The sequence below is a fragment of the Papio anubis genome, chromosome 17, assembly GCF_008728515.1.
Source record: "Papio anubis isolate 15944 chromosome 17, Panubis1.0, whole genome shotgun sequence".
NCBI lineage: Eukaryota > Metazoa > Chordata > Mammalia > Primates > Cercopithecidae > Papio > Papio anubis.
Window position 1 is genome coordinate 17,325,674 of NC_044992.1, and position 27,171 is coordinate 17,352,844.

General features: G+C 53.0%; 1 protein-coding gene across 5 annotated transcripts; it reads left to right on the forward strand.

Annotated features, from left to right (window-relative positions):
- The first annotated feature begins 5,563 nt into the window (after positions 1-5,563).
- DRG2 (developmentally regulated GTP binding protein 2) lies at positions 5,564-25,780 on the forward strand. Of its 5 annotated transcripts, XM_003912421.4 has the most exons (13): positions 5,582-5,779; positions 11,726-11,886; positions 16,234-16,323; positions 16,980-17,040; positions 17,580-17,670; positions 18,317-18,389; positions 18,523-18,613; positions 19,428-19,525; positions 19,856-19,932; positions 21,585-21,673; positions 22,429-22,487; positions 24,233-24,286; positions 24,966-25,780. In XM_003912421.4, the coding sequence occupies exons 1-13, from the start codon at positions 5,716-5,718 to the stop codon at positions 25,050-25,052; spliced, it is 1,095 nt and encodes a 364-aa protein (XP_003912470.1). In that variant the 5' UTR covers positions 5,582-5,715; the 3' UTR covers positions 25,053-25,780. The 5 variants fall into 5 exon arrangements, with proteins under 5 accessions (XP_021784495.1, XP_003912470.1, XP_009188073.1 ...); XM_021928803.2 differs by lacking the exons at positions 24,233-24,286; positions 24,966-25,780 and adding an exon at positions 23,575-24,226 and having other exon boundaries at positions 5,564-5,779; positions 11,726-11,881; XM_009189809.3 differs by lacking the exon at positions 24,233-24,286.
- The last annotated feature ends 1,391 nt before the right edge of the window (positions 25,781-27,171 follow it).

The window sequence follows — 27,171 nt, forward strand, 5'->3', positions numbered from 1 at the left end:
TTGGTCTCGAACTCCTGACCTCAGGTGATCCACCCATCTTGGCCTCCCAAAGTGCTAGGATTACAGGAGTGAGCCACCGTGCCTGGCCTCTTACTTTGTTTTTTATAACAACCACATTATTCCCACTTTCAGGATGCAGAAACAGGCTCAGAGAGATTAAGACATTTAGCTAAGCTAGGCCGGGCGCGGTGGCTCACGCCTGTAATCCCAGCACTGTGGGGAGGCCGAGACGGGCGGATCACGAGGTCAGGAGATCAAGACCATCCTGGCTAACACCGTGAAACCCCGTCTCTACCAAAAATAAAAATAAAAATACAAAAAATTAGCCGGGCATGGTGGCGGGCGCCTGTAGTCCCAGATACTCAGGAGTCTGAGGCTGAGGCAGGAGAATAGCATGAACCCGGGAGGCAGAGCTTGCAGTGAGCTGAGATTTCGCCACTGCACTCCAGCCTGGGCGACAAAGAGAGACTCCATCTCAAAAAGGAAGGAAGGAAGGAAGGAAGGATGGACGGAAGGGAGGGAGGGAGGGAGGGAGGGAGGAAGGAAGGAAGGAAGGAAGGAAGGAAGGAAGGAAGGAAGGAAGGAAATTTAGCCAAACTCACATAGTTAGGAAGCTGCAATGTGAACACAGATGGTATGATTTTCAAGGACGTGTTTCCTCCCCCCAACTTTTTATTAATAACATACAGAAAAGTTGGAAGAATGATTTAATAAATACCCATATACCCTCCCCCCAGTTGCAACAATTGTTAACATATTGGCACATTTACTTTACCCTGCTTTCTCTAAATATATACATACTTTGTTTTTTTGTTTGATTTGTTTTGTTTAGTTTTTTTTTTGTTGTTTTTGATACAGTCTTGCTTTGTCTCCCAGGTTGGAGTGCAGTGGCACAATCTCAGCTCACTGCAACCTCCGCCTTCCAGGTTCAAGCAATTCTTATGCCTCAACCTCCTGAGTAGCTGGGATTACAGGTGCCCGCCACCACGCCAGGCTAATTTTTGTATTTTTAGTAGAGATGGGATCTCACAATGTTGGCCAGACTGGTCTCGAACTCCTGACCTCAAGGGATCCGCCCACCTCAGCCTCCCAAAGTGCTGGGATTGCATATGTGAGCCACCGTGCCGGCCCTACTTTGGCTTTTTTTTGAGACAGAGCCTCGCTCTGTTGCCCAGGCTGGAGTGCAGTGGCACGATCTCGGCTCACTGCAACCTCTGCCTCCTGGTTTCAAGCGATTCTCCTGTCTCAGCCTCCGGAGTAGCTGGGATTACAGGCATGAGACACCATACCTGGCTAATTTTTGTATTTTTAGTAGAGACGGGGTTTCTCCATGTTGGCCAGGCTGGTCTCGAACTCCTGACCTCAGGTGATCCACCCGCCTCAGCCTCCCAAAGTGCTGGGTTTACAGGCATGACCCACTGTGCCCAGCCCCATATATACATACTTTGAACTAGTTGAGAGTAAGGTCAGATGTCACACTGAATGTTTGTGATGTGATGGTATTTGGAGTTGGGGCCTATGGGAGTGATTAGAGTTGGATGAGTTCATGGAGTAAGATACTGCTTATGATGGGCATGGTGCCCTTGTAAGAAGGGACACCAGAGAGCTTGTGTCTCTGAGAGCATGCACTGAGCAAAGGGCATCTGAGGACACAGTGGGAAAGTAGCCCTCTGCAAAACAGGAAGACAGCCCTCACCAGAATGCAACTATGTTGGCATCCTGATCTTAGACTTCCAGCGTCCAGAATGAGAAAATAAATGTCTGTTGGTTATGCCACCAGTCCATGGCAGTCTTTTTTTTTTTTTTTTGAGACGGAGTCTCGCTCTGTCGCCTAGGCTGGAGTGCAGTGCCGTGATCTCGGCTCACTGCAGGCTCTGCCTGCTGGGTTCACGCCATTCTCCTGCCTCAGCCTCCCAAGTAGCTGGAACTACGGGTACCTGCCACCACGCCCGGCTAATTTTTTTTTTTTTTCTTTTTTGTATCTTTTAGTAGAGACGGGTTTTCACCGTGTTGGCCAGGATGGGCTCGATCTCCTGACCTCGTGATCCACCCACCTCGGCCTCCCAAAGTGCTGGGATTACAGGCGTGAGCCACTGCGCCCGGCCCAAGTCCGTGGTATTCTATGGCGGCCCAAGCTGACTAAGACAATCCCTAAATATTGCATGTATATCTGCTAAGAATAAATACATTTGCTTACATCATCACACCAAGAAAATTTGTAATAGCTCCAGAATATTCAATATCCAATTCATAGTTAGATTTCTCTCAAATCATCCTCAGAATGTTTTTTATTTGTTCAAAATGTTTGCTTATTTATTTAATTTATTTTAGAGACAGTATCTCACTCTATGGCCCTGGCTGGTGTGCAGTGGTATGATTATGGCTCACTGCAGCCTCTCTACCTTCTGGGCTCACATGATCCTCCTGCTTCAGCCTTCTGAGTAATCAGGACTACAGGTACATGCCACCACACCCAGCTCAGAATGTCTTTTTTTTTTTTTTTTTTTTTTTGAGATGGAGTTTATCTCTTATTGCCCAGTCTGGAATGCAGTGGCACGATCTTGGCTCATTGCAACCTCTGCCTCCCGGGTTCAAGCGATTCTCCTGCCTCAACCTCCCAAGTAGCTGGGATTACAGGTATGTGCCACCATGCCCGGCTAATTTTTTGTATTTTTAGTAGAGACGGGGTTTCACCATGTTAGCCAGGATGGTCTCGATCTCCTGACCTCGTGATCCACCCATCTTGGCCTCCCAAAATGCTGGGATTACAGGCGTGAGCCACTGCACCCGGCCTCTAATTTTGTACTTTTAATAGCGATGGGATTTCGCCATGTTGGCCAGGCTGGTCTTGAACTCCTGACCTCAGGTGATCCACCCACCTCGGCTTCCCAAAATGCTGGGATTACAGGCATGAGCCACTATGCCCAGCCCAGAATGTCTTTTTATAGGTGCTTTTAAATTTTTCAACCAGAATTAACTGGCCATGGTGGCATGTGCCTGTAGTCCTAACTACTTGGGAGGCTGAGGCTGGAGGATCACTTGAGCTGAGGAGTTCAAGGCTGCAGTTAGTCATGATCATGCCGCTACACTCCAGCCTGGGTGACAGAGAGACACCCCATCTCTAAAAAAAGAAAAATAGCCTGTAATTCCAGCACTTTGGGAGGCCAAAGCGGGCAGATCATGAGGTCAGGAGACTGAGGCCATCCTGGCTAACATGGTGAAACCCAGTCTCTACTAAAAATACAAAAATTAGCTGGGCGTGGTGGCAGGCGCCTGTAGTCCCAGCTACTCAGGAAGCTGAGGCAGGAGAATCACTTGAACCTGGGAGGCCGAGGTTGCAGTGAGCCGAGATTGTGCCACTGCACTCCAGCCTGGGTGATGGAGCAAGACTCCGTCTCAAAAAAAGAAAAAATATATAAATATAAATAAATAAAAATTTCAACCAGAATCTGGACAAGTTCCACACATGTAACATTTTTTCATTTAGAACAATCCCCTTGCTTATCTCTGGCTACTGTCATTGACAATTTTGATGAACCAAGGCCACCTGCCTTATAAAATGTTCCACTTTCTACATTATCTGATGTTTCATCATGCCTGAACTCAGTTATAGTATTTTTGGCAAGAATTCTACATAAGAGATGCTGTCAACCAGTCAAGGTGGCTCATGCCTGTAATCCCAGCACTTTGGGAGGCTGAGGTGGGAGGATTGCTTGAGACCAGGAGTTCAAGAGCAGCCTGGGCAACATAGTGAGACCCCATCTCTACAAAAAACTTTTTTTTTAAATTAGCCAGGCATAATGGTTTGGGCCTGTAGTCACAATTACTCAGGAGGTCTGGAAGGATCACTTGAGCCTGGGAGGTTGAGGTTGCAGTGAGCTGTAGTCACGCCACTGCACTCTAGCCTAGGCAATAGAGGGAGAGCCTAAGGAAAAAAAAAAAGTCATGAGATGCTGTCTGCTTTACACTGCTTCATATCAGGAGGCATCTGATGGTAGGTGATGCTGAGTTGGAGTACTTAGTTAAGGTGGTATGGGGGGCCAGGTGCAGTGGCTCATGCCTGTAATCCCAGAACTCTGGGAGGCCAAGGCTGGCAGATTCCTTTAGCTCAGAAGTTTGAGACCAGCCTGGGCAACAATGGTGAAACCCCATCTGTACAACATTATACAAAAATCAGCCAGGCGTGGTGGCTGACTTTCTCCCAGACTGAGGAGGTAGGATTACCTGAGCCTGGGAGGTCGAGGCTGCAGTGAGCTGTGATCACGCCACTGCACACCAGCCTAGGTGATCAAGTGAGACCCTGTCTCCAAAAAAAAAAAAAAAAACCAAAAAACGAAAAAAAAAAGATCCACTTTTTTTTCTTTTTTCTTTTCTTTCTTTCTTTCTTTTTTTTTTTTTTTTGAGACAGGGTCTCGCTTTGTTGCCCATGCTGGAGTGCAGTGGCAGATCTTGGAGATCCATTATGCACTTCTTCAAGCTTATCCAACCTTAGGTCTGCAGCCACATGTGGTCCAGGACTGCTTTGAATGTGGCCAAACACAAATTCATAAACTTTCTTATAACATTATGAAATTTAGGCGGGGCACAGCGACTCACCCCTGTAATCCCAGCACTTTGTGAGGCTGAGGCAGGCGGATCACTTGAGGTCAGGAGTTTGTGACCAGCCTGGCCAGCGTGGTGAAAACCTGTCTCTACTAAAAATACAAAAATTAGCTGAGCGTGGTGGTGCGCGCCTGTTAATTCCAGCTACCTGGGAGGCTAAGGCAGGAGAATCACTTGAACCTGGGAGTTGGAGGTTACAGTGAGCCAAGATCGGGCCACTGCACTACAGCCTGGGCGACAAAGTGAGACTCCGTCTCAAAAAAACAAAACAAAGAAAAAAAATTGAACTTTTTTTTTTTTTTTTTTTGAGATAGAGTTTCCCTCTTGTTGCCCAGGCGAGAGTGCAATGGCACAATCTCCACTCAACGCAACCTCCCACTCCCGGGTTCAAGCAATTCTCCTGCCTCAGCCTCCTGAGTAGCTGGGATTCCAGGCATGCGCCACCACGCCCGGCTAATTTTGTATGTTTAGTAGACACAGGATTTCTCCATGTTGGTCAGGCTGGTCTCGAATTCCCAATCTCAGGTGATCCGCCCGCCTTGGCCTCCCAAAGTACTGGGATTACAGGCGTGAGCCACCGCGCCCGGCCAAAACATTGAGTTTTTTGGCGATTTTTTTAAAGCTCATCAGCTATCATTAGTGTTAGTGTATTTTATGTGTGGCCCAAGACAATTCTTCCAATGTGGCCCAGGGAAGCCAAAAGATTGGACACCTCCATTTATAGTATAAAATGAGAGCCACCAGGCTTTCGACTCAGACCCTTTTCCTTATACTGCCAGTCAGCTGCGCGCAGGGACTCGCAGTTCAGGGTTCATCACGAGCAGATTCCCTCTCTTCCTTGCTTGCTCCGGCCAGCCTAGCCGTGGGACAGTACAGCATGGCCCGGCCCCGCCCCCGCCCTTCCCAGCGGTCCACAGCCTGGCCGGTCCAGCGGGCGGAACTGATAGTGTCTGGCAACTTGGCTCGCTCGGACTCTGAATCCCGGAGCACCAGGCGCCCACGAGAACGCTGTTCTCCTTGACTTCCGGGCGCACGCTCCTCTGTCGCCGCGGTCAGAGCGGAATTCCCGGTGCCACCGCAGCCGCTGTCTGTGCGCCCAGCTCTGCTGCCGCCATGGGGATCTTAGAGAAGATCTCGGAGATCGAGAAGGAGATCGCTCGGACGCAGAAGAACAAGGGTGAGGGCCGGACGGGCGGGGCCTTCCTTTCTGCCCGCCTCAGTTTTCCTGTCTGTAAAATGGGGGAACAACTCCAGCAGTAATGCTGGGACAAGATCCGAGGCCGCGGAGAAGTTGCCAGACAAGTGCCGAGGCTGGCCTGCGCGCCCAAGGCAGGGCCAGGCGGGAGCGGGTCTCACACCCAGGTCTGACTGCAAACGGCCCCCAAGAGATCTGATCAGTCCTAGACCGTGTGTCCAAGTAGAGTAATCCCAGCTCACAGAGCAAGCATCTGACCCATCTGACCCAGAGAGAGGCAGAGCTAGGGTTCAAACCCCAGTCTCCTGATGGCTGGGCCCGGGGCTTTGGTGGTCTCCCCTGTTGTTTTGGGAAGTACAAGAGGAGACCTCTCAGGAACAGCCTCACTCAGCAGCTGAGAGCCCACTGGAGCAAGGGAATCAGGACTCTGGAGTCTGGAAGGCCTGGGTTTGAACCCCAGGTCCACCACGTACCTTCTGTAAAACACTGGAAAGTCACTTCACTTCTTGGAGCCTCAGTGTCTTCATCTGTAAATGGGGTGATACTCTCCTGCTCCATCTTAGCACACAGCTGAGTTAAATTAGATGGCCTTTACAAAGCACTGGGCACATGGTGAGCACTCAGTATTTAAAGTAAACACCCCAACATAGATAATAGATAATGAAGCCTCAAATCTGGACTTTAGAATGTAAGGGCTGGAGGAGCTCACAGAAGAGAGATTAGGAGAGAACGATGACACTAGGAGGAAATGGGACTTGAGCTGGTTGTTGGGAGGGTTTCCCAGGTGGGGGCCACTACTGAGACAAAGACATGGGAGTGAGCATGATGTGTTCATGGGACGGTGAGAGCAATCTAGATCACAAGGTGGGTATGGAAGAGTAATGGGAGAAGCAATTGGCCAGGCTAGTAGCTAGCCATTCAGGCTTGTGGGAGAAGGAAGCAAGCAACACCAGATAGCTGGTCCCAGTGTCTGCCTTCCCTTGGTTCCATTTAGGTTTGAAGGCCGAGGAGTTGAGGGCCCTCTATGACTCATTCCTTCTGTAAATCTTTTTTGTTTGTTTGTTTGTTTGTTTGTGACAGTCTTGTTCAGTCACCCAGGCTGGAGTGCAGTGGCGCCATCTGGGCTCACCGCAACCTCTGCTTCCCAGGTTCAAGCAATTCTCCTGCCTCCGTCTCCAAGTAGCTGGAGGCACGCACCACCACACCCAGCTAATTTTTGTATTTTTTTAGTAGAGAGGAGGTTTCGCCATGTTGTCCAGGCTGGTCTTGAATTCCTAACCTCAGGTGATCCGCCCTCCTCAGCCTCCCAAAGTGCTGGGATTACAGGCGTGAGCCACCATGCCCGGCCGATCTTTCCTGAGCCTTTACTATGTGCTAGGCACTGTGGTTAAAGCAGTGAACACAGCAGGCATATCCCAGCCCTCAGATCTGACCTTCTAGTTGACAGTCTGAAAACTAGAAATAAAATAAATAAAACAATGTCAGCCAGCAGTATGTGCTATGAAGACAAACCAGGGTGATACAGCAGAGTATTAGGGGTGGGGAGGGGCTGGGGATTGGGCCTGCTTAGGTGAAATGATAGAGAAGACCACCATGAGGATGGGGCGTTTCAACTAAGACCTGAATGAGAAGAAGGAACTGGTCATGCAAACATCTGGGAGAAGAGTGTTCCTGGCAGAAAGAATAGCTAGTGCAAAGGCCCTGAGGCAGGAACAAACTTGGCTGTTTACAGATCAACAGGACTAGGTGGGTGCAGTGATGGGACAGGAGGGGGTCGATCATGCAGAGCCATAGGTCATGGGAAAGACTCTGGGTTGTGTTCTAAGGCAGTGGGAGCTGGTGCAGGGTGCTAAGCAGGGAAGGGGCTATTCTGACTTCTGTCTTAAAAGTTCCCTCTGGGCCGGGCACGGTGGCTCAAGCCTGTAATCCCAGCACTTTGGGAGGCCGGTGACGGGCGGATCACGAGGTCAGGAGATCGAGACCATCCTGGCTAACACGGTGAACCCCTGGCTCTACTAAAAAATACAAAAAAACTAGCCGGGCGCAGGTGGCGGCTCTGTAGTCCCAGCTACCGAGGCTGGAGGCAGTGAGAATGGCGTAAACCCGGGGAGGCGGAGCTTGCAGTGAGCTGGAGATCCGCCACCACCCAGCCTGGGTTACACAGAGCCGCAGACCCCGCCTCCCAAAGTTCCCCTCTGGCTGCTGTGTGGAATATTACCTGTAAGGCCCAAGGAAAGTCACAGGGAGGCTAGAGATGCTGCTACTTTGGCTGTGTAGACAAAGGAGATGTAAAGGTGATTAAGACCTAGTCCTTCCCTTCAGATATACTCAGAATTTAAGGAGCTGGGATGACAGGTAGGGCCATGTGAACCTGACTGACACTGAATCCTTTTTTTTTTTTTTTGAGATAGTCTTGCTCTGTTGTCCAGGCTGGAGTGCAGTGGTGTGATCATAGCTCACTGTAATTTCAAACTCCCAGTCCATAACTTCTCCCACCTCCACCTCCTCGAGTAGCTGGGACTCATGGTGTGCACCACCACACCGGCTAATTTTACATATATATATATTTTTCTTTTCTTTCTTTTTTTTTTTTTTTTTTGTTTTGTTTTTTGAGACAGAGTTTCACTCTTATTGCCCAGGCTAGAGTACAGAGGTGCGATCTCAGCTCACCACAACCTCCACCTCCCAGGTTCAAGCGATTCTCCTGCCTCAGCCTCCCAGGTATGCACCACCACGCCCAGCTAATTTTGTATTTTTAGTAGAGACAGGGTTTCTCCGTGTTGGTCAGGCTGGTCTCGGACTCCCGACCTCAGGTGATCCGCCCACTTCGGCTTCCCAAAGTGCTGGGATTACAGGTGTGAGCCACCACGCCTGGCCAATTGTTACATTTTTTGTAGAGGCACAGTCTCACTGTGTTGCCCAGGGTGGTCTTGAACTCCCAGCCTCAAGCAGTCCTCCCTCCTCGGCTTCCCAAAGTGTTGGGGATTACAGGTGTGAGCCACCATGCCCAGCTGCAGAACCCATTCTTGACCCTTTCTCATTGCTATCAATTCACACATTCACTTGGCAAAATATTTCCTGTGTGCCTGGGCCCTGTGCTGGAAGCTGGGGATCCAGTCCCTTTTCCTGACCTATCAGAGTCAGGGAAGTAAAGAAATAAAATAGTTTTCAGACTTCAGAAGACAGTAAACTGGCTCACGAGGCAGGAAGGGGTCTGGGGAAGAATGGAATTTACTGTAGATTATAGCCAACATTTATTAGGTGCTTACTGTGTGCTAAGCGATGTTCTTAGTGCTTTCTGTAAAACTTCTCCATTATTCCACCATCAAAAATCTGCTGAAGTATGGTCAAGCACAGTGGCTCACACCTGTAATCCAGCATTTTGGGAGGCCGAAGTGGATGGATCACTTGAGGTCAGGAGTTCGAGACCAACCTGGGCGACATGGTGAAATCCCGTCTCTACTAAAACTACAAAATTAGCCAGGCGTGGTGGCACCAGCCTGTAGTCCCAGCTACTCGGGAGGAGGAAGCAGAAGAATCTCTTGAACCCAGGAGGTGGAGGTTATAGTGAGCCAAGATCACACCTGTGCACTCCAGCCTGACACCAGCAAGACTGTCAGTGGCTCACACCTGTAATCCCAGCATTTTAGGAGGCCGAGGCGGGTGGGTCACCTGACATCAGGAGTTTGAGACCAGCATGGAGAAATTATATATTTTTTATATATATATATATAAAATATATATAATGGGAGAAATCCCATTTCCACTAAAAATACAAAAAATTAGCTGGGCATCATGGTGTGTGCCTGTAGTCCCAGCTACTTGGTAGGCTAAGGTAGGAGAATTGCTTGAACCCTGGTGGTGGAGGTTGTGGTGAGCTGAGATTGCGCCACAGCATTCCGGCCTGGGCGATATAGCGAGACTCCATCTCAAAAAGAAAAAAAAAAAAGAAATCTGCCTAAGAAGTTACTACTGTTAATAAACCTATTTGCAGTTTAAGAAACCGATGCACAAGAAGACTAACTTTTCCAAAGTAAAACGGCCCCAGTAATTGCAGGGTGGAGTTCTGACACAAGCTGTCAACCTCTGTAGGACACCGCCCTCTGAGACTGGGCAGGGGAGGCCTCTTTGAAGAGGTGACGTTTGAGCTGCACCTCAAATGATGGGAAGGAGCCAGCTCCAGAAAGATCTCTTTGAAATGGAGAGAATCGCCAGTGTGAAGGTCCCAAGGAAGGCATGAGGTCAGCATGTTCTAGAAAAGAAAAAGAAGAAAGGCCAGGCCCAGTGGCTCAACCTGTAATCCCAGCACTTTGAGAGGCTGAGGCAGGAGGATTGCTTATGGCCAGGAGTTCAAGACCAGCCTGGGCAACATAGCAACACCTCATCTCTACAAAAGCAATTTTTTAAATTAGCCAGTCCTGGTAGTACATGCCTGTAGTCCTAGTTATTCAGGAGGCTGAGACAGGAGTTCAAGGCTGTAGTGAGCTATAATTGTGCCACTGAACTCTAGTCTGAGTGACAGAATGAAACCCCCATCTCTTTAAAAAAAGAGAGAGGAGAAAGCCACTGTGTCTGGAATGTAGCAGAGTGCGTTGAAGTAGCCAGGAGCCAGGTCACATAGGGTCCTGGTTCTCAGTCTCAACCACGGCCTCGTTTTAGAGCAAAGAGTTTGTAACACCATTTACAGTCCTGAAATGAAATTCCTCATCAGTAATATAATTTCTGTACCCACAGAATTTGAAAAAAACCAATGTAATACCCTAATAATATAAAGGAGAAGAAGAAAAAGGAAAGTAATTTGTAATGAAAATGGTATTTATTTAAATACGCAAATGCTGGAGTGCTGCCAGGATCTAACGAAGTTACCTTGAAGCAGTGGAATGCTCTTGCCTTTAGGTAGAATCACTGGGGGTGGGACAGCCACAATGCAGGTGCGTTGTGTTGGCCACTAAGTTACGCCCCAAGAGGTGCTGCCATGGCAGCGTGGGATCCCCGAATGGTGAGCAGCTCTAGGTAAAGTTTCAGACAACGCATGACGTAGTATTCCCTTCATATACAATAGTTGCGTTCCTGGACATTTCAATGTCTGTTAACACTGTACAAATGTCCTGTGTTTATATATAAACAGAGCTAGGTTCTAGGCCCGGCGATCCTAACCCAGGTTTTCCCTTTGTGGATGCCTTTAGGATGTCACAAGTCATGGACTTGGGACAATTCTCCTTGGCTACGCAGGATTGACTCATCTAATAGGGCAGCTGGTTTCCCTGCCCCCTGCCCAGTAGATGCCAATGAGGACTTCACCATCAAAGTGAACAGAAAACATCTCCCAGAATTTCCAGAATGCCCCCCAGGGAGTGGTGCCACCTCTGTTGAGAACCATTGGTTCTCAGTAGGGCGATGAGGTCTCAACAAAGAGATGGGATTTTTGAATTTTTATTATTTTTGAGATGGAGTTTCACTCTTGTCGCCAAGGCTAGAGTGCAATGACGCGATCTAGGCTCACTGCAACCTCTGCCTCCTGAGTTCAAGCAATTCTCCTGCCTCAGCCTCCCAAATAGCTGGGATTACAGACATGAACCACCATGCCCAGCTAATTTTGTGTTTTTGGTGGAGACAGGGTTTCTCCACGTTGGTCAGGCTGGCGTCAAACGCCCGACCTCAGGTGATCCACCCACCTCGGCCTCCCAAAGTGCTGGGATTATAGGTGTCAGCCACTGCTCCCAGCCTAACAGACTGGATTTTATCTTAAATGAATTGAGAAGCCAAGGGAGCTTTTTAAGCAGAAGGGTGTTTTGTTTTTTTTTTCTCTCCTGATCTCCTTGACAGCAGTTGCTTCCCAGCCAGTACTTGGCGATGTGTGGGCCCTGCCTGACTGCTGGGCTTGGACACCCTGGCCACTCATTTTCTGTCTTGCTTTCCATCCTTTAGCCACTGAGTATCATCTGGGCCTCCTGAAAGCTAAGCTCGCCAAGTATCGGGCCCAGCTCCTGGAACCGTCCAAATCAGCCTCATCCAAAGGAGAGGGCTTCGATGTCATGAAGTCGGGCGATGCCCGTGTGGCGCTGATTGGATTTCCCTCTGTGGGTAAGGTCAGTGATGGTCAGCGTGGGCCTCGGGGAGGAAAGCAGGAAGTCATCTTTCAAACAGGTGACCATCCAGGCTCTCCTCGCTGCCTTTCTGCTTAGCTCCGGGGACACAGAAGACCTGGACTCCCCCAGGGTCAGATCCCAGCCCTTTATCATCCTAACGTGGAGGACACTCTTTCCTCTTGCCAGCAGATGTAGCCCTACTTGGTCTTCCAACTCAGGCATCACGAACAAATACTTCTCGAGTGTGTATCTTGAGTGGTGTCATGTGCTGGGCACTATGCCAGGGACTGGGGACATAGCACGAATGAGACAGAGCTCTGTCCCTGCCCACATAGAGCTCCCATTCTTGAAGAGAAAGGACAGTAAATAAGTGAAGATGAGGTGTATCAAGTGAGGAGCGTGGACTGGTGAGTGGCAGGGCGAAGGTCTGCTAGTTGCTACAGGTCCTGGCAGGTTTCTCTGGCGAGTGAGTATTTGGGCATGGGCCTGAAGGAAGTGAGGGAGCTTGCAGAGTCCTGGGTGAGAACATTCCAGACAGAGGGAACAGTCAGCACAGAAGCCCTTAGGCAGGCGCTCGCTTAGTGTGTCCAGGGAGGCCCAGGTGGCTCCCTGAGGAGCACCAGGAGGGGAGAAGACAGAGAGGATAGGGGCTTATGGGTGGCCGGAAGGACCCTGGCTTGGACTGAAAAATGAAACTGCGGAGTTTTTAGGTTTCTTCGGTTGGGTGCGGTGGCTCATGCCTGTAATCCCAGCACTTTGGGAGGCCGAGGGGGTGCGGATCACCTGAGGTCAGGAGTTCGAGACCAACCTGACCAACATGGAGAAACCCCGTGTCTACTAAAAATACAAAATTAGCCAGGCGTGGTGGCGCATGCCTGTAATCCCAGCTACTCGGGAGGCTGAGGCAGGAGAATCACTTGAACCCGGGAGGCAGAGGTTGTGGTGAGCCGAGATTGTGCCGTTGCTCTCCAGCCTGGGCAACAAGAGCAAAACTCCATCTCAAAAAAAAAAAAAAGGTTTCTTCTGAAAGTTGCTCTATTTAGTGTACAATCTATATTGGTTTATTTATTTTTTTTTTTTTTGAGATGGAGTCTCGCTTTGTCACCCAGGCTGGAGTGCAGTGGCACAGTCTCAGCTCATTGCAACCTCTATCTCCTGAGTTCAAGCACTTGCAGTTATCAATCAGCCTCCCGGGTAGCTGGGGTGACGGGTGCCCACCACCACAACCCCCTGATTTTTGCATTTTTGGTAGAGATGGGGTTTCACCACGTTGTCCAGGCTGGTCTCAAACTTCTGACCTCAGGTGATCTGCCCACCTCAGCCTCCCAAAGTGCTGGGATTACAGGTGTGAGCCACCGCTCCCGACGTGATTTACTTTTTATGTGAGGCATAAAATAAACGTCATTGCAGAGTTTTGAGCAGAAACGAGATATGTCTGATTGGCTTTTTTTTTTGTTTTTTGTTTTTTGTTTTTTGTTTTTTGAGGTGTAGTTTCACTCTTGTTGCCCAGGCTAGAGTGCAATGGCGTGATCTCAGCTCACTGCAACCTCCGCCTCTCAGTTTCAAGCAATTCTCCTGCCTCGGCCTCCCAAGTAGCTGGGATTACAGGCATGCGACAACCCGCCTAGCTAATTTTTTGTATCCTTTTTTAGTAGAGACGGGGTTTCACCATGTTGGCAAGGCAGATTTTGAACTCCTGACATCAGGTGATCCACCCCCTTTAGCCACCCAAAGTGCTGGGATTATAGGTGTGAGCCACTGCACCCGGCCTAAAATAAACTTTTTATTTTAGAATAGTCTTGGATTTACAGAAAAGTTGTAAAGGTAGCACAGAGTTCCCATATACCCCACACCCATTTTCCCTGGCAGTTAACCTTTTATACCAATGAATGTTGATCTGTTCTTGCCTCAAGTCCATGCTTTATGCAGATTTCCTTAGCTCCTCCCCATTGTCCTTTTTCTGTCCTGAGATCCCACATCACAGTTCAGTTGTTATGTCTCCTTAGGCTCTTCTAGACAGTTCCTTATACTTGCCTTGATTTGATAACCTTGACAGTTTCAAGGAGTTCCATTCCCATATTTTATAGAAAGTCCTTCAGTTGGGGTGTGTCCAGTGTTTTTTTTTGTGGTTAATCTGGGGTTATAGTTTAGCAAGGAAGACCACAGAGGTAAAGTGCCATTTTTATCACATCACATGAAGGGCACATACTGTCAACATGACTTACCCCTGCTGATTTTGATCTTGACCACCTGGCTGAGGTGTGTCAGGTTTCTCCACCATGAGACACTCTCTTCTCCCCTTGCCACACCGCTTTGGGGAGGGAGGTGACTGTGTGCAGCCCCAATTCCATCGCCTCCTTGAGGGGAGCATCTACAGAAACTGTTTGGAATTCTTCTGCCTGGGAGATGTGTCTCTCTCCTCCCATTCATTTGTTTTATTCAGTCATTTATTGATATCCGTATGGCCTCGTGGGGTTTACTTTGTGCTTCGGGGTCTAAACCCACACCATGTTATTTTGCTGCTCGAAAGGTTTTAACTTTGGAGCTATTTTAGTTGGCTTCTTTCATGTACTTCCGCCATTGTGTTTTGCCAGCACTTGCTGACTTTCTGACACTGCAAGATGCCTCAAGCTCATTTTGTATATTCCCTGCCCTGGCCTAGAATCTGCCATTTCTCCAAGGAGCCCTGGTTCCTTTGATTGGAGAATAGCATTAGAAACCACCATCTGGGCGCTGACTTACTTTTTTTACAGAATCACTCTGGCTGTTGTGTAGCTAGCAGGCTATAGCAGGGCAAGGTGGAAGTGGGACAGTGGGGAGGTTGCTAGAATATAGGCCAAGTGAGCAACAACCAAAGCTCTTGGACAGGTGCCGGGGAGCAGCTTCTAACTCAGTTCAGCTGAACAATTTGAGCCCACACCCAGTTTCCATTGCTCAGGGCCAGGCATAGGGGAAGGTGGTAACAGCTACCTTTCCTTGAATGCTTGCTGCATGCAGGCTGGGCGGTGTTTAGTTTTGTTTGTTGTACTGTCTGCCTATATGATTGGTATATGTATCAGAGAGAGAGAGATTGATAGAGAAGCCGCTCTAGTTACCCTTGAAGTCTGGGCCTGTGGCAGATCCCACCTGCCTTATTGGGAGTATAGGCTCTCCCACCATGGGAGGGCCCAGTTCTTACTCACAGGGGCCAGACAGAATCAGGGAGTCGCCCCAAGGTTGGTTGCTGGGTGTCTCAACAGCCATTGCCTACCTGTTGGGGCCACCCTGTCTATCCATACCTGTCCACTCCACCAGGTTTTCATCATTTCTTGGGTTTCCAGGAGGTCCCCAAGGCTGAGGATTTCTGGATTTGAGGACTCGATGTATTTCCATCGCATGCCACATTCTGGGCTTGAGAGGTCTAAGGGTGCCTTGGGGAGGTGTGCCCCTGTCTTCCTGCCAGTCAGCCAGAAGGCAGGGTCTGGATAGCTGGCCCTGCAACTCAGAGTCTCAGGCTTCTTGTTCCTGGGGCCCTGCTGATTAGGATGGAGCAGGAGGCATGGGGCTGGGTTTCTTCCCTCCCCGGGTCTGCCCACTGCTTGGCTGGCCTTCTCAGCCACAGCATCTATCACTGAGATGTTACAGTGTTCGGAGCGAGGCACATCCTGGTCCTTACCTTTTTAATCCCTGTGCAGTCCTGTGAGGGAGGGACTGGGTTCGTGCCCATTCTACATGTAAAGACCCTGAGCTGAGAGTATGGAGTTTCCTGCCCGATCCCAGGATACCCCGGCAGAGGCAGGTTTCAAAGCCAGGTTTCTCCAACTCCCAGCCACAGTGAATGGTGGCCTGAGTGGTCACATCCACATCTTCCCAGTTCCCCACTCCCTCCCTGCGGCACCTCTCCTGTCAGCTGTCTCTGCTTCAGCCCAGGAGATTGGCGTCTCCTTGCACAGCTCCTCACACCCTCCCTAGGTACACAGCACGTCTGGGTACTGGTTCCACGAGTGCCATGGGACTGCTACCTGCTTAAAGTTCTCTGGGGCCAGGAGGGTCTGGAGAATTGTGTGGGGCTAGGGGAGGCTCCTGATGTATGTGGGGAACCCCCTCAGAATCCAGATCCCTGCCTCTACCCAAGACAGTCCTGAGGCCGCCAAGGAACAGATAGACCCTCTGGTGTCCGACCCATCCAGGACAGGGCCAGAGGCAAGCCCTCCGGCTGGGAGGTCTCTTCACAGCCATCTAGGTCACCGAGCTGAGGGTGAGAGGGGCTCCTCCTGCTGCCTGCACCTGCAGGCCCCCAGTCCCTGGGGCCTCTCCCAGAAGGCCAGACACAAGGCTCCTCAGTGCAATGACCTCCTTTTCTCCTAGTCCACATTCTTGAGTCTGATGACCTCCACGGCCAGCGAGGCAGCGTCCTATGAGTTCACCACTCTGACGTGTATTCCTGGGGTCATTGAAGTAAGTGTGTGTGCTGGGCCCAGGAGAAGGGACGTGTGCTTGTGTTTGGACTTGTGCCTGTGCCCGCCGTGTGTGAGTCAGGGTGGATGTCCCCATGTCAGAATAGGCTCTGGACTGAGCTGCTTTGCCCTCCATCACCAACAATTCTGGGGATCCTAGCTGCTGGACCCCAGAGATGCCTGGTGGGGCCTGGAACCAGGAGGTGAGGCCAGCATGTGGCTACTCTGCCTGGCGCCTCCTGTGCGAGATCTCCTCCCCAACACCACTGCAGGTCTAGTCACTAATTGCTGCTTGGCTGTATCCTTCTGCCTCCCCATGAAGCTTCACTGCCTTGGGCTGTGTTTGCTTTGGGCAGCTGGGTGCTGTGGCGTTAAGTTCCCACGGTGACGCAATTTATTTGTGAAGTGCTGGTACCATCAGCCATGAGTATTGTGGGACTGGGAGATCCTGAGCCCTCTCTAGGTGGCTACTCAGCTCATAGGCTGTGGTGTGCACTGGGCTGGGATGGTGACGAGGCTCGGGCTTGGCCACAGGTTTGCACCTGGGTTTCCCTAAGCCCCTGAGCCCTGGGGCCATTCCAGATGTCCCAGATCCAGGCAGGACCTTCCCAGTGGAGGCCCAGCCTTGCCTTACCTTTCTTCTCTTCTGCATCCTAGTACAAAGGCGCCAACATCCAGCTCCTGGACCTTCCTGGAATCATTGAAGGCGCAGCCCAAGGTGGGAGGCAGGGCAGGTGTGTGGGAGGCAGGATGGAGCTCTGTTACTGATTGTTGAAACTGGGTGTGGCTGTCATGGAGATCACTCTGGATCCCTGGTCTATTATCCCACTTTCCAGAAAACACAGGTTCCAGTTCAAATCCTTGGCACCAAACTAGCTTTGTGATCTTGGGCAAGTGATTGGCTATCTCTAAGCCAAGCTTCAGTTTCCTCAGCTGTAGAATGGGCATGATCATACTTAATTTACAGCATAGTTTTCAGGCATTTAGCCTGGGGCTTGCCACATGGTAAGGGTGGGCATAGGATAGCCGTTATTATCCCGTTACTCCTTTTATGATGGTGGGCGTCAGATTTTCTTCTGAAATAACTGTGAGTAAAACACATAGATTAAAGAAAAATGCCAATAAAATCAAGCAGCTTGTGCTGGTATGTGGCAGAGGCTGTGGTAGGTCTGTAAAGGACAGGAGTCCAGGGCGCCGTGGGCTGGGTAGTGGTCACATGAGTTCGTGTATGTAACTCCATCCCTCCCACCCATCCAGGAAAAGGCCGTGGCCGGCAGGTGATCGCTGTGGCACGCACAGCTGATGTCGTCATCATGATGCTGGATGCCACCAAGGGAGAGGTGCAGAGGTCCGCAGGGTGGGGCATGGGGCAGGCTCACATGTCTGGGGAGGGCCGATGTGTCCCTGAGCTCGTACTGGGCGGCCTGTGGGTGCTTGGCCCTCTCACATGTGAGAGTAGTGGTAGGACTTTTCACAGACTAAACCCAACACCACCCAGCCTGTGGTGTCTTCTCCTCAAGGCTTGTGTCCAGCCAGCACAGAGGCATCTTGGGGCTGGGGGCCAAGGGGCTTGGCCTGGCTCTGCTTCCTGTTCAGAGGCACAGGTGCCCCATCACTGCCCAGAACCTGCCAGAAGCCCAGCCCCAAGCACAGAAGCATTGTTCATCCCATGTCCTGGCAGAGGGGCACACCAGGCCTGCTTCCTTGGGACCAGAAGGAGTACTCTCATGTGGTCACCTCATGGGGGCTCCACCACTTGCCTGTGCATGCCGACTATAAACCGGACCGGTTCCCTCTGCAACTGTGGCAGAGTTTAGAAGCTCCCTGCAGCTCTGGGGCATTGGGGGAAGGAGTGTTCTCCGGGTTGCTGGGGTAGGGGGTGAGGAGAGAGTCAGTCTCTGTCAGTGTGGGCAGTGATGTCCTGCGTAACAGGGAAGCTGTGCAGCCTGGCTCTGTGGACAGCCTGTGAAGGGCTTATGGGGTGCTCTGCCTAGGTCTCTGCTGGAGAAGGAGCTGGAGTCTGTGGGCATCCGCCTCAACAAGCACAAGCCTAACATCTACTTCAAGGTGAGGCACCTCTCGGGCCTGCAGGCCAGGGGTGTGGCAGTTTTGAGACTGCATTGGCCGGCGACTGAGGCTGTGGGACCATTGCTGTGGCCCCTCGGTTAGCAGTTCTCCCCGTCCCTCTCTCCTCTTTCAGCCCAAGAAAGGCGGTGGCATCTCCTTTAACTCAACAGTCACGCTGACCCAGTGCTCGGAAAAGCTGGTGCAGCTCATCCTGCACGAATACAGTATCCTTCCCTGAAAGACACGTGAGGGAGGGCAGCGGGGGGACTGACCAAGACAGGAGGACTCGTGGCGCAGGGTGGCAGCAGGTCACCCCCACTGCCCCCGCTGTCCATTCGACCAGCCTCTGGGCAAGCTCCAGATTGCCAGGGCTGCAGCCATGCACTTGACAATGGCTTCCTGGCTCCTCGCCGAGTACTGGGCACTGGGGTAGCCAGATGACATCTGGAAGAAAAAGATGTCATGGGAAACAGCCTCTGATGATGGGGGGTTCCTAGCCTGGAGAAGCCCTAGGGAGAGCTGGGGAGTGGATGGTGCCTCTAAAGCAAGGTTGGGGGCTGGCTGGGTTCTGGGGCCCTGGGGATAGGGTAGGGCCTCAGGCAGAGTTATGCCTGGCATATGGAGAACTCTTAGAGTGAGCTGTGAGCCCCTCGTTGCCAGAGGTGGGTGAGCAGAGGCAGGATGGCCCCCACTGGAGTCCTGCACAGGAGAAGCTGGGTTCGACCAGCTTTCAGATGCTCCTGGTGCTAAAACCCAGGCTTCCCCTGAGGGGCTTTGGGGATTCTAGCAGGTACATTTTTCTCCCTGCCTAGCTGTCAAGATTAAAACCCTGTGTTGATTGAAACTTTTATATATTGTAGTCCCTCTGGGGAAGAGGAAAGAAGGCTTCCAAAGCATTACAATCTTGTAAAACCTCACAAGCAGATAACCGCCAAGATCCCATGCGGCCAGCATATTTCCTGCTCGGCTCTTTGGGGCCCTCCGCTGAGGAGGGACGGGCAGCTGGTACACAGGTTGCCCTTAATCGGAGCCCCTCAGAGATCTTCAACGCAGAAGTGCTCTTCCGAGAAGACTGCTCCCCAGACGAGTTCATCGATGTGATCGTGGGCAACCGAGTGTACATGCCCTGCCTCTATGTAAGTGCAGGAGGGGAGCCCTGGCCTGGCCACTCGGCCTTTCCACCACATGCATTTCCTCAGCTCCCGGAGCCTTGTGAGAGAAGCAGAAAGAGTTTGAGGCTCTCCCCTCCCCTCCCCTCACCTCAGTGGCTGCTTGAATCTTGCAGACATGGAGAGCTTGAAACCAGGGTTCCAGCCCAGCCTTCCCTACCCTGAGGCAGCAAAGGAAGGGAGGGCGTAGACTCAGCTCTCCAAGGAAGGGCTGCAGCCAGCACAGGGCGATGGAGGGCCCTTTCCTGGATGCCTTGCTCCTATCCTCAGCACTGGCCTCCACCTTCTCAATCTCAGGTTTATAACAAAATCGACCAGATCTCCATGGAAGAGGTGGACCGCCTGGCCCGAAAACCCAACAGTGTGGTCATCAGGTGAGGCCGCTGGCATCCTGCCACTCTGCTGTCCTTGCTGTGGGTTCTGACCCCAGTCATCACGCCTCCCAGCCACTTTGGCTGTGGAGGAGGAAAAGCCAGCACAGCCTCCAGCAGCACTCATGGAGCCCATGACTTCCTGCCCAGGGCAGAGCACTTTGTCCATGAGGCCCAGGAGACACTGCAGGAGGGTCTCCTTCATAGCTGCTGGAGGCATTGGCCCGTTCCAGTTGTGAATTGCATGGGCAGAGTGGGTGATGTCTTGTGGACTTTGGTTAAGAAAACAGAAGGATTTCATCAACCAAGGTTAAATGGTCAAGAGGCTTCTTAACTTAGGCCAGACGCGGTGGCTCACGCCTGTAATCCCAGCACTTTGGGAGGCCGTGGCGGGTGGATCACGAGGTCAGTAGATCTAGACCATCCTGGCCAACATGGTGAAACCTTGTCTCTACTAAAAATACAAAAATTAGCCGGGCATGGTGGCGTGCTCCTGTAGTCCCAGCTCCTCAGGAGGCTGAGGCAGGAGGATCACTTGAACCCGGGAGGCGGAGGTTGCAGTGAGCCGAGATTGTGCCACTGCACTCCAGCCTAGGCAACAGAGCGAGACTCCATCTCAAAAAAAAAAGAGGCTTCTTAACTTAGTAGTGAACCAAGGTCCCTGCAAGAAGCCCTGGGTGTGAGCTTACCTCTCCTGGTGATCTGGAAGGTGTGGCTTCTGTCTGACCACAGCTCAAAGGGGAAAAGGGAACTAATGTTCTCAGGCCCACCTCCTTTGCAGGGTGGGTCCCTGGGGTACTGCCTGCACTCTGGCTGTTTGTTCACTTGCCACCACAGCCTGGCAGGCTCCTCTTTGGTGCAGACTGATTCAGGTGCTCCACTTTGCTGGTTTCCTGGCTGGGAGCGGGTGCTCTGCAGCTTCACAGTGAAGCTTGGCCGATAGTACTGAGAGCTCGGGGACCAAGAGGCTGGACAGTGCAAATGATGGATGAGGGTCCCGGCCTAAGCACAAGGACCATTTTGTGGTGGTTGTAGCCACCACAGAGAATAGTGTCCGTCCTACAGCACAGCCTCAGCTTCTCTCCCCCTGCTGTGTCCCAGGCCTTTGAGGGGCTGCCATCCTCAGGACGTGAGAGCTTCTACACCTTTACCTGCTTGTGCTTAGAACAGCTCTACAGAGGTCAGGACACAGCTCAGGGTCACACTGCAAACCTTCAAGCCACAGTCCACCCAGGCCTGGTGCCTCCAGAGCCTTGGCTATCCTCTCTTCTTGCTGAAATCCCTGCTGGACTTCCTGGAAGTCCATTGCTCCTCTCAACAAGGAGTGAACTCGGGGTGTCAGGGTTCCTAGCGTTTGCCCATGGTCCCGTCACAGCCCCCGACCATCTCCCCACGGCAGCCCTTCATCAACCACACATGCTGCGACCCTCCACAGAGCACGGGCTTGCCAGCCCCTAGGAGAGATGCTGACCCTGGTTGAGTGTGACCGTGATTGGTGCCCAGAGGCACTGGCTGCAGAAACATCAAGCTGCCATCAGAGTAATGCGCTTGTTTCCCTGTGGGTACCAGCGGGCCGCCTGGCCAGTGGAGGTTGTCCCCTCCAATAGTGAGCCTCTGAACTCACAGGGTCCCCTGCCTGACCGGCCTCTTTGCAGCTGCGGCATGAAGCTGAACCTGGACTATCTGCTGGAGATGCTTTGGGAGTACTTGGCCCTGACCTGCATCTACACCAAGAAGAGAGGACGTGAGTTGCACTGCACGTAGCTGAGCAACAAGCTGAGCTTCATCCTCCCTAGAAGGCTGCCAGGCCAGTGTGTGGTGCCCAGAGACCCCGGCACTGGCTCTGGCCTGGCTTGTCTAGACACATCTCAGCTCTTTTCCCTTCTCAGCGCTGGGCACTGCTGGTTTTGAGGGTGCCCTGGTGGGGCAAGGCTACCTTGGGGTCCCCACTGGCTGTAGCAGTCAGTGCCCTCCTGACCTCCCCTCACAGTGACAGGCCCCACTGCAGGAGCATTAGGGACCTGAATCCACAGGAGCCATCCCCATGTCTGACTCCTGCCCATCCTCCTGGTATGCACGCACGCACACACACACACACACATGCCCTGGGGTTCCAACTGCTGAATTTGGAGCAGTTTGCATCAACCCTGACCTTGGCAGCAAGGAGTGAGCTGCAGCTTCCCTCACTAGACTCCAGCATCCCTTCGCACCCTGCCCGTTCAGTCCAGGTCCTGGTCTCTCTCAGTGCTGTCACGGCAGATGGGTGGCAGGCACTGTGAATCCTAGAGTTTTGATTTATTTTGAGTCACTGTGTTAAGGTCGGGTTCGTAGAAGATGGCACAGGGATCTACGCGGAGGGCATGCTGGATGTCAGGGGGAGGTTAGGCCAAGGCAAGGAGACCAAAAGGGCCTCTGTGGCCAGCTCTTCGCTCGTGCAGAATCACGAGGCAGCAGTGTGGGCCCTGATACGTGACTGACTCTCCCCATCCCGCCCTGCAGAGAGGCCGGACTTCACAGATGCCATCATTCTCCGGAAAGGGGCCTCGGTGGAGCATGTGGTGAGTTGACGAGACCTGCTGTGACAAGGGGTGGGAGCTCTGCGTGCCCCTTGGGACTCTGTTCTGCCTGACGTGCCCTGGGCTGGGGGTGGGCTCTGCTGGTCTCACTCTCAGATGTCAATGCAGGCTCTGGCGTTGGACAGCCTGGGGCTGCGTCTGCAGCACCCCTTCCTAGCCGTGTGCTGAGGCTCTGACCTCTCCTGTGAGCAGGGTGTGCTGCCTGCCCTCACCCCACAGGTAGTCAGGAGGACACATTGAACGAGATCCAGCATGTAGGACACTCAGCATGCTGCCTGGCACTGCATAGATGCCAGTAACCCTGCTCCCATGCCATTCAGGCATCCGTCAAGGAGAGTGGGGAGTGGCGCCAGCTCAACACAGAGGTCAGGACAGCAGCTTCAAGGAGGCAACCTGAGCTGGCTTGTAGGACTAGGAGGTCTGGCAGTGAGGAGTTGGGGTGGGGAGCATCCCAGGTAGGGGAGCAGGTATGCACAGGCCCCAGGGGAGGTGCTCTGGGCTTAGGGAGCAAGAGACTGCCTTTCCCTGTCCAGGATTCTGTCACCTGAACATGACCCTGCAGGCACAGATGGTGGTCAAGCTTCGGGTCACATGGCCGTCCTCCTGGGCTGATGCTTTCCTGGTGTTGTTTTCCTCAAGCTCATTTCTTCTCCGGATCTGTATCCTGTAGGCAAGGGACACTGTAGACCCAGCTGTCCCTGCAGCCCCTTAGGACAGTGGTGGCTGGGCCTGCAATCTGGTCTTGTGCATTCATTCCTTCCACAAGCCCAGCCCCAGGTCTCCGAGTGCCACCCTGGAGGTATTAAACAAATGAGGCCAGGCAAAGTCCCGTCTCTCTCAGGGCCTAGGCTTGAGGTCACAGCAGGAGGAGCCAAGGAGACTCACGATTACCCTCCTGAATCCCTTCAGTCACTCACAAGTGGCAATGCTGGGCAAGCTGAGTAAAACAAAACCCATTTGCAGACCAGAATCAGCCACCTTTCCATCTGTGTCAAGGAAGTGCTCCTGCAGGCCTGGTGCTGGCCTCCGCCCTCGGGACTCTGGGCTCAGGCGTTGGGTCTCCCACCAGGGCCTGGAAGACCTGTGGGCATGTGGGAAGAGGAGTCACATTGCACAATTGCAGAGTCCCCTCCCCACCGCCCTCCACTGTGCCACCGTCAGCGTGACAACCAGAGGTCCACACTCTCGGGGCAATTGCTGGATGCCTCCTCCAGGGTCTCCTTCCAGTTTCATGTGACCTCTGGGACCCCTGGGACCTTCATCCCTACCAAGGGTATACGCTGCCCTGGGAGTTGGGGGTGATATGATGTGTGGGAAGCTTCAGGCCACAGGTGGGGCCAGGAGGAGTGAGAGATGGTGACCAAGCCGGGGAGACTCCAAGCTGTCACCTGTCCCATTCTGAAGGAGCATCTGTTCAGGCAAGGCAGGCAGAGAGCCACTAGCAGCCAGGCCCCTGACCTTCCCCTGGTGGCTGTGGGAACATTCCTAACTAGGCACCATAGCTGGCAGACCAGGAGTGGGAATGGCAGGGCCACCTGCAGCTGTGATTGGGTGGCTGTGTGCGAATTGAGCACGTGTCAGTCCTCTACACAAGGCCCGGACTATGGGCACCTGCCGCAGGAACTGCTGCCTCTTAGCCTGTGTCCTGAGCTTTGAATGTGTGGCCAAGCTTGGGATGGGGTTATGGGGAGCCTCACCTCTACCTGACTCTCTCTCCTGTCCTCCAGTGCCACCGCATCCACCGGTCACTCGCCAGCCAGTTCAAGTACGCCCTGGTGTGGGTGAGTTTCTGGGTGGAAGGCGAGCAGGGGGTTAGACCCAGGACAGCCCCTGGGTTAGGCATGGAGCAAGGCGTTCACACTCTCTGCGTGGTGTCCCTGTCCTTCCTGTGGGGATTGGCATGTCTGTGTGTCTGTCCTCCATAGAATGTACATGCCAACCCAGGGTAGACATGGGCCTTCCCCATCCTTTCTTTTTTCTGGTGTTTGCTTTTTTTCTTTTTTTTTTTTTTTTGAGGCAGAGTCTGGCTCTGTCTCCCAGGCTGGAGTGCAGTGGCACCATCATGGCCCACTGCAGCCTTCATATCTGTGCTCAAGCGATCCTCCCACCTCAGCATCACAAGTAGCTGGGACTACAGGCACACACTACCATGCCTGGCTAATTTTTCATGAAGATGGGGTTTCGCTACCTGGCCCAGGCTGGTCTCGAACTCCTGAGCTCAAGTGATCCTCCCACCTTGGCCTCCAGAAGTGCTGGGATTACAGGCATTAGCCACTGTGCCTGGCCCTCCCCTACCTTTGAGATCAGGGATGGTCAGACCACTGCGGACGTCCTGCTGCCTGAGGCCCCCACCTTACGCCATGGCATTCACCCCCCCAGGACACACACACCCGGGGATATCTTCCGTGGCCTTGGCCAGTCCAGGCTGAGGTGACCCTTCTGCCCCCATTCCTCACCCAGGGCACCAGCACCAAGTACAGTCCGCAGCGGGTGGGGCTGACCCACACCATGGAGCACGAGGATGTCATCCAGATCGTGAAGAAGTAACGGCGCCCACCAGGCCTCCCGCCCACCTGCCTCCTCTCCCTGAGGAGCTGGTCCCACTGGGACACACAAACACCCAAACAGAAAAATACAAATACACGTACCCCAGGAAGGGGTCCCTCAAGTCTCTGCTATTTACAGAAGTTTCTTCAGTAGGCAGATGAAGAGGGTGTCGGGGCAGAGGGGCTCGGCTGGAGGCATTTCCCATAAGACTGAGCCCTCGCATAGGGGTTTTGAGTTTGTAGTGCTGAGCCTGCATCTGTGCCGCCAGCCCCCTGCACTGAGGGAGCAAGTTGCCCACCTGCCCGCCAGCCGGGGCCTAAAGCAGATGGCATGCTCAGTGCCAGGCTGGTAGCTGGGCCTGCCGGGGTCCCCGGGGGCTGTGGCTGCTGTCACGGCACCTCACTCCCTCAGTTTGTGCCAGCTTCTCTGACACTAGGGGTGGGGGCCCTTCCGGGAGGAAGCCCCCCTGGGTCCCCCACACAGGGCTCTCCATGATGGGAACCAGAGGTTAGTGGCTTCAGAGGCCCAGCTGACACCCTTCACAGCCTAAGGGCTGTCTTAAAGTGCCTCCCCCTATATCCCCCTCCCAGGGCAGCCCCTGCCCAGCACAAAACCCTACGACCCTGGCTCTGCACGCCTGGGGCAGGGACTTCTGAGTTTAGGATCTGTATTTTCTAAGTCCCCAGTTCTCCTGACTCTCCTTTCTGAAATAAAGGATTGAAAACGGTTCCTGTTCAGACTGAAAACACTTTGTAAACTTGCTGAACAGTAGCCAGGTTGAGTCAGGTGGGCACAGGTCAGGCATTGGGGGTAGCAGTGGGCCTGGGGGTTGGAGAGGGTGGAGCCTGGACCCCCAAGGCAGATGCAAGCCTTGGGTGGCAAGGAGAATGCAGGGTTCCTCACCCAGGCACAGGCAGGCTCTGCCCAGGGGGTTGGTGGTCAGGGGTGTCAGGCCCAGACTGGCCCCTCCGGAGGGGCCTGGCTCTCAAGGTGGGCAGCATCCCGGGAGTCCCTTGTGACCATCTGCGCTGGCAGGGAGGCTCTGCTGTGAGAACAAGGTGGTGGGTCTTTTCCTGTTGCCTCAGAAGTCAGGAGTAGAGGGGCTGACGGGCTCGATGAGTGCCTACTGTATGCCAGGGACTGTGCCAGGCCCCCCACAGTATTCTGCTGTCCCTCGAAAGCTGGTGTAGGCTGCACAGTTTGTGAGTGCAAACCCTGGATTTAAGACCTCTGAGCAGCGGGGAAGGTTTCTTGGAGGAGGTGTGCCTATTGAGATGGATGCAGCAGGTTCTGTGAGGCCGCCAGGACGGGTAGAGTTCCTGGGGGCCTCGGGCCCCGCTGGAGCGTGAAGCAGGCCCATGCTCAGCTCTCCAGGCTGTTCGTGGCTCCCCTGTCAGCTGCTCATGCCTTTCCAGAGACAAAACAGGAATAATAGACATCATTAAATATGCATGGGGCCCCAGACAGTCGGCGTGGTGGGCTGGGCCTCCCTTCCCCATAACACTGAGCTGCTCTGCTGGGCCGACCGTGCCCCTGGGCCAGCCAGAGGACCCCCATGAGGCGGCATGCAGGCGGGGAGCAGGCCACGGGACCCAGGTAAGGAGACCTTAGCCTAGAGTCCTTGGGGTCTGCCACTGGCCACCCTGGCATCCCAGGCTGCAGGGGTGATAAGGGAAGGGGCAGCAGCAGAGCTGGAGCCTCGCCCCTAACTCACCTTGAGGCCCTTCTCTGCCTCACTGTGTTCATCTGTGAGGGGTGTGATGCCCACGCAGTCCTCTCCTGGCAATGGTGGGATACCAAGACAGGCAAGGGCTCCGTGGCTTACCTCGGCCCCTCTCCTGACTGCCCTGATGGCTGGCCATGAGGCCCTAGGTGAGGGTTTCTGTCTGGGTGGTGGCCACTCCCACTCCCACTTTACAGGTAGGGGGTCTGGGCCCAGGGTGAGGTAGGGAAGGCCTTGAGTCCATAGGGTGTCAGGGTGAGTCCAGGCCTTGGATTAGATCCAGGCCTGTTCTGTCCCCCAGGCTGGCTGGCAAAGGGTGGCAAATGAGGCCAGAGGCTGGGGGATCCTCAGGCAGTAAGGGCTCAGGTGAGAGGCTCCAGCCACTAAGCCACATGT

Excerpts from the sequence above, each read along its gene's own strand:
- DRG2 (XM_021928801.2), top strand. The coding sequence starts at position 5,716 with ATGGGGATCTTAGAGAAGATCTCGGAGATCGAGAAGGAGATCGCTCGG. Across the intron at positions 18,614-19,427 it reads GCTCATCCTGCACGAATACA|AGATCTTCAACGCAGAAGTG; the intron begins GTATCCTTCCCT and ends GGAGCCCCTCAG. Across the intron at positions 22,488-23,574 it reads GGGCCTCGGTGGAGCATGTG|GGCCTGGAAGACCTGTGGGC; the intron begins GTGAGTTGACGA and ends GTCTCCCACCAG.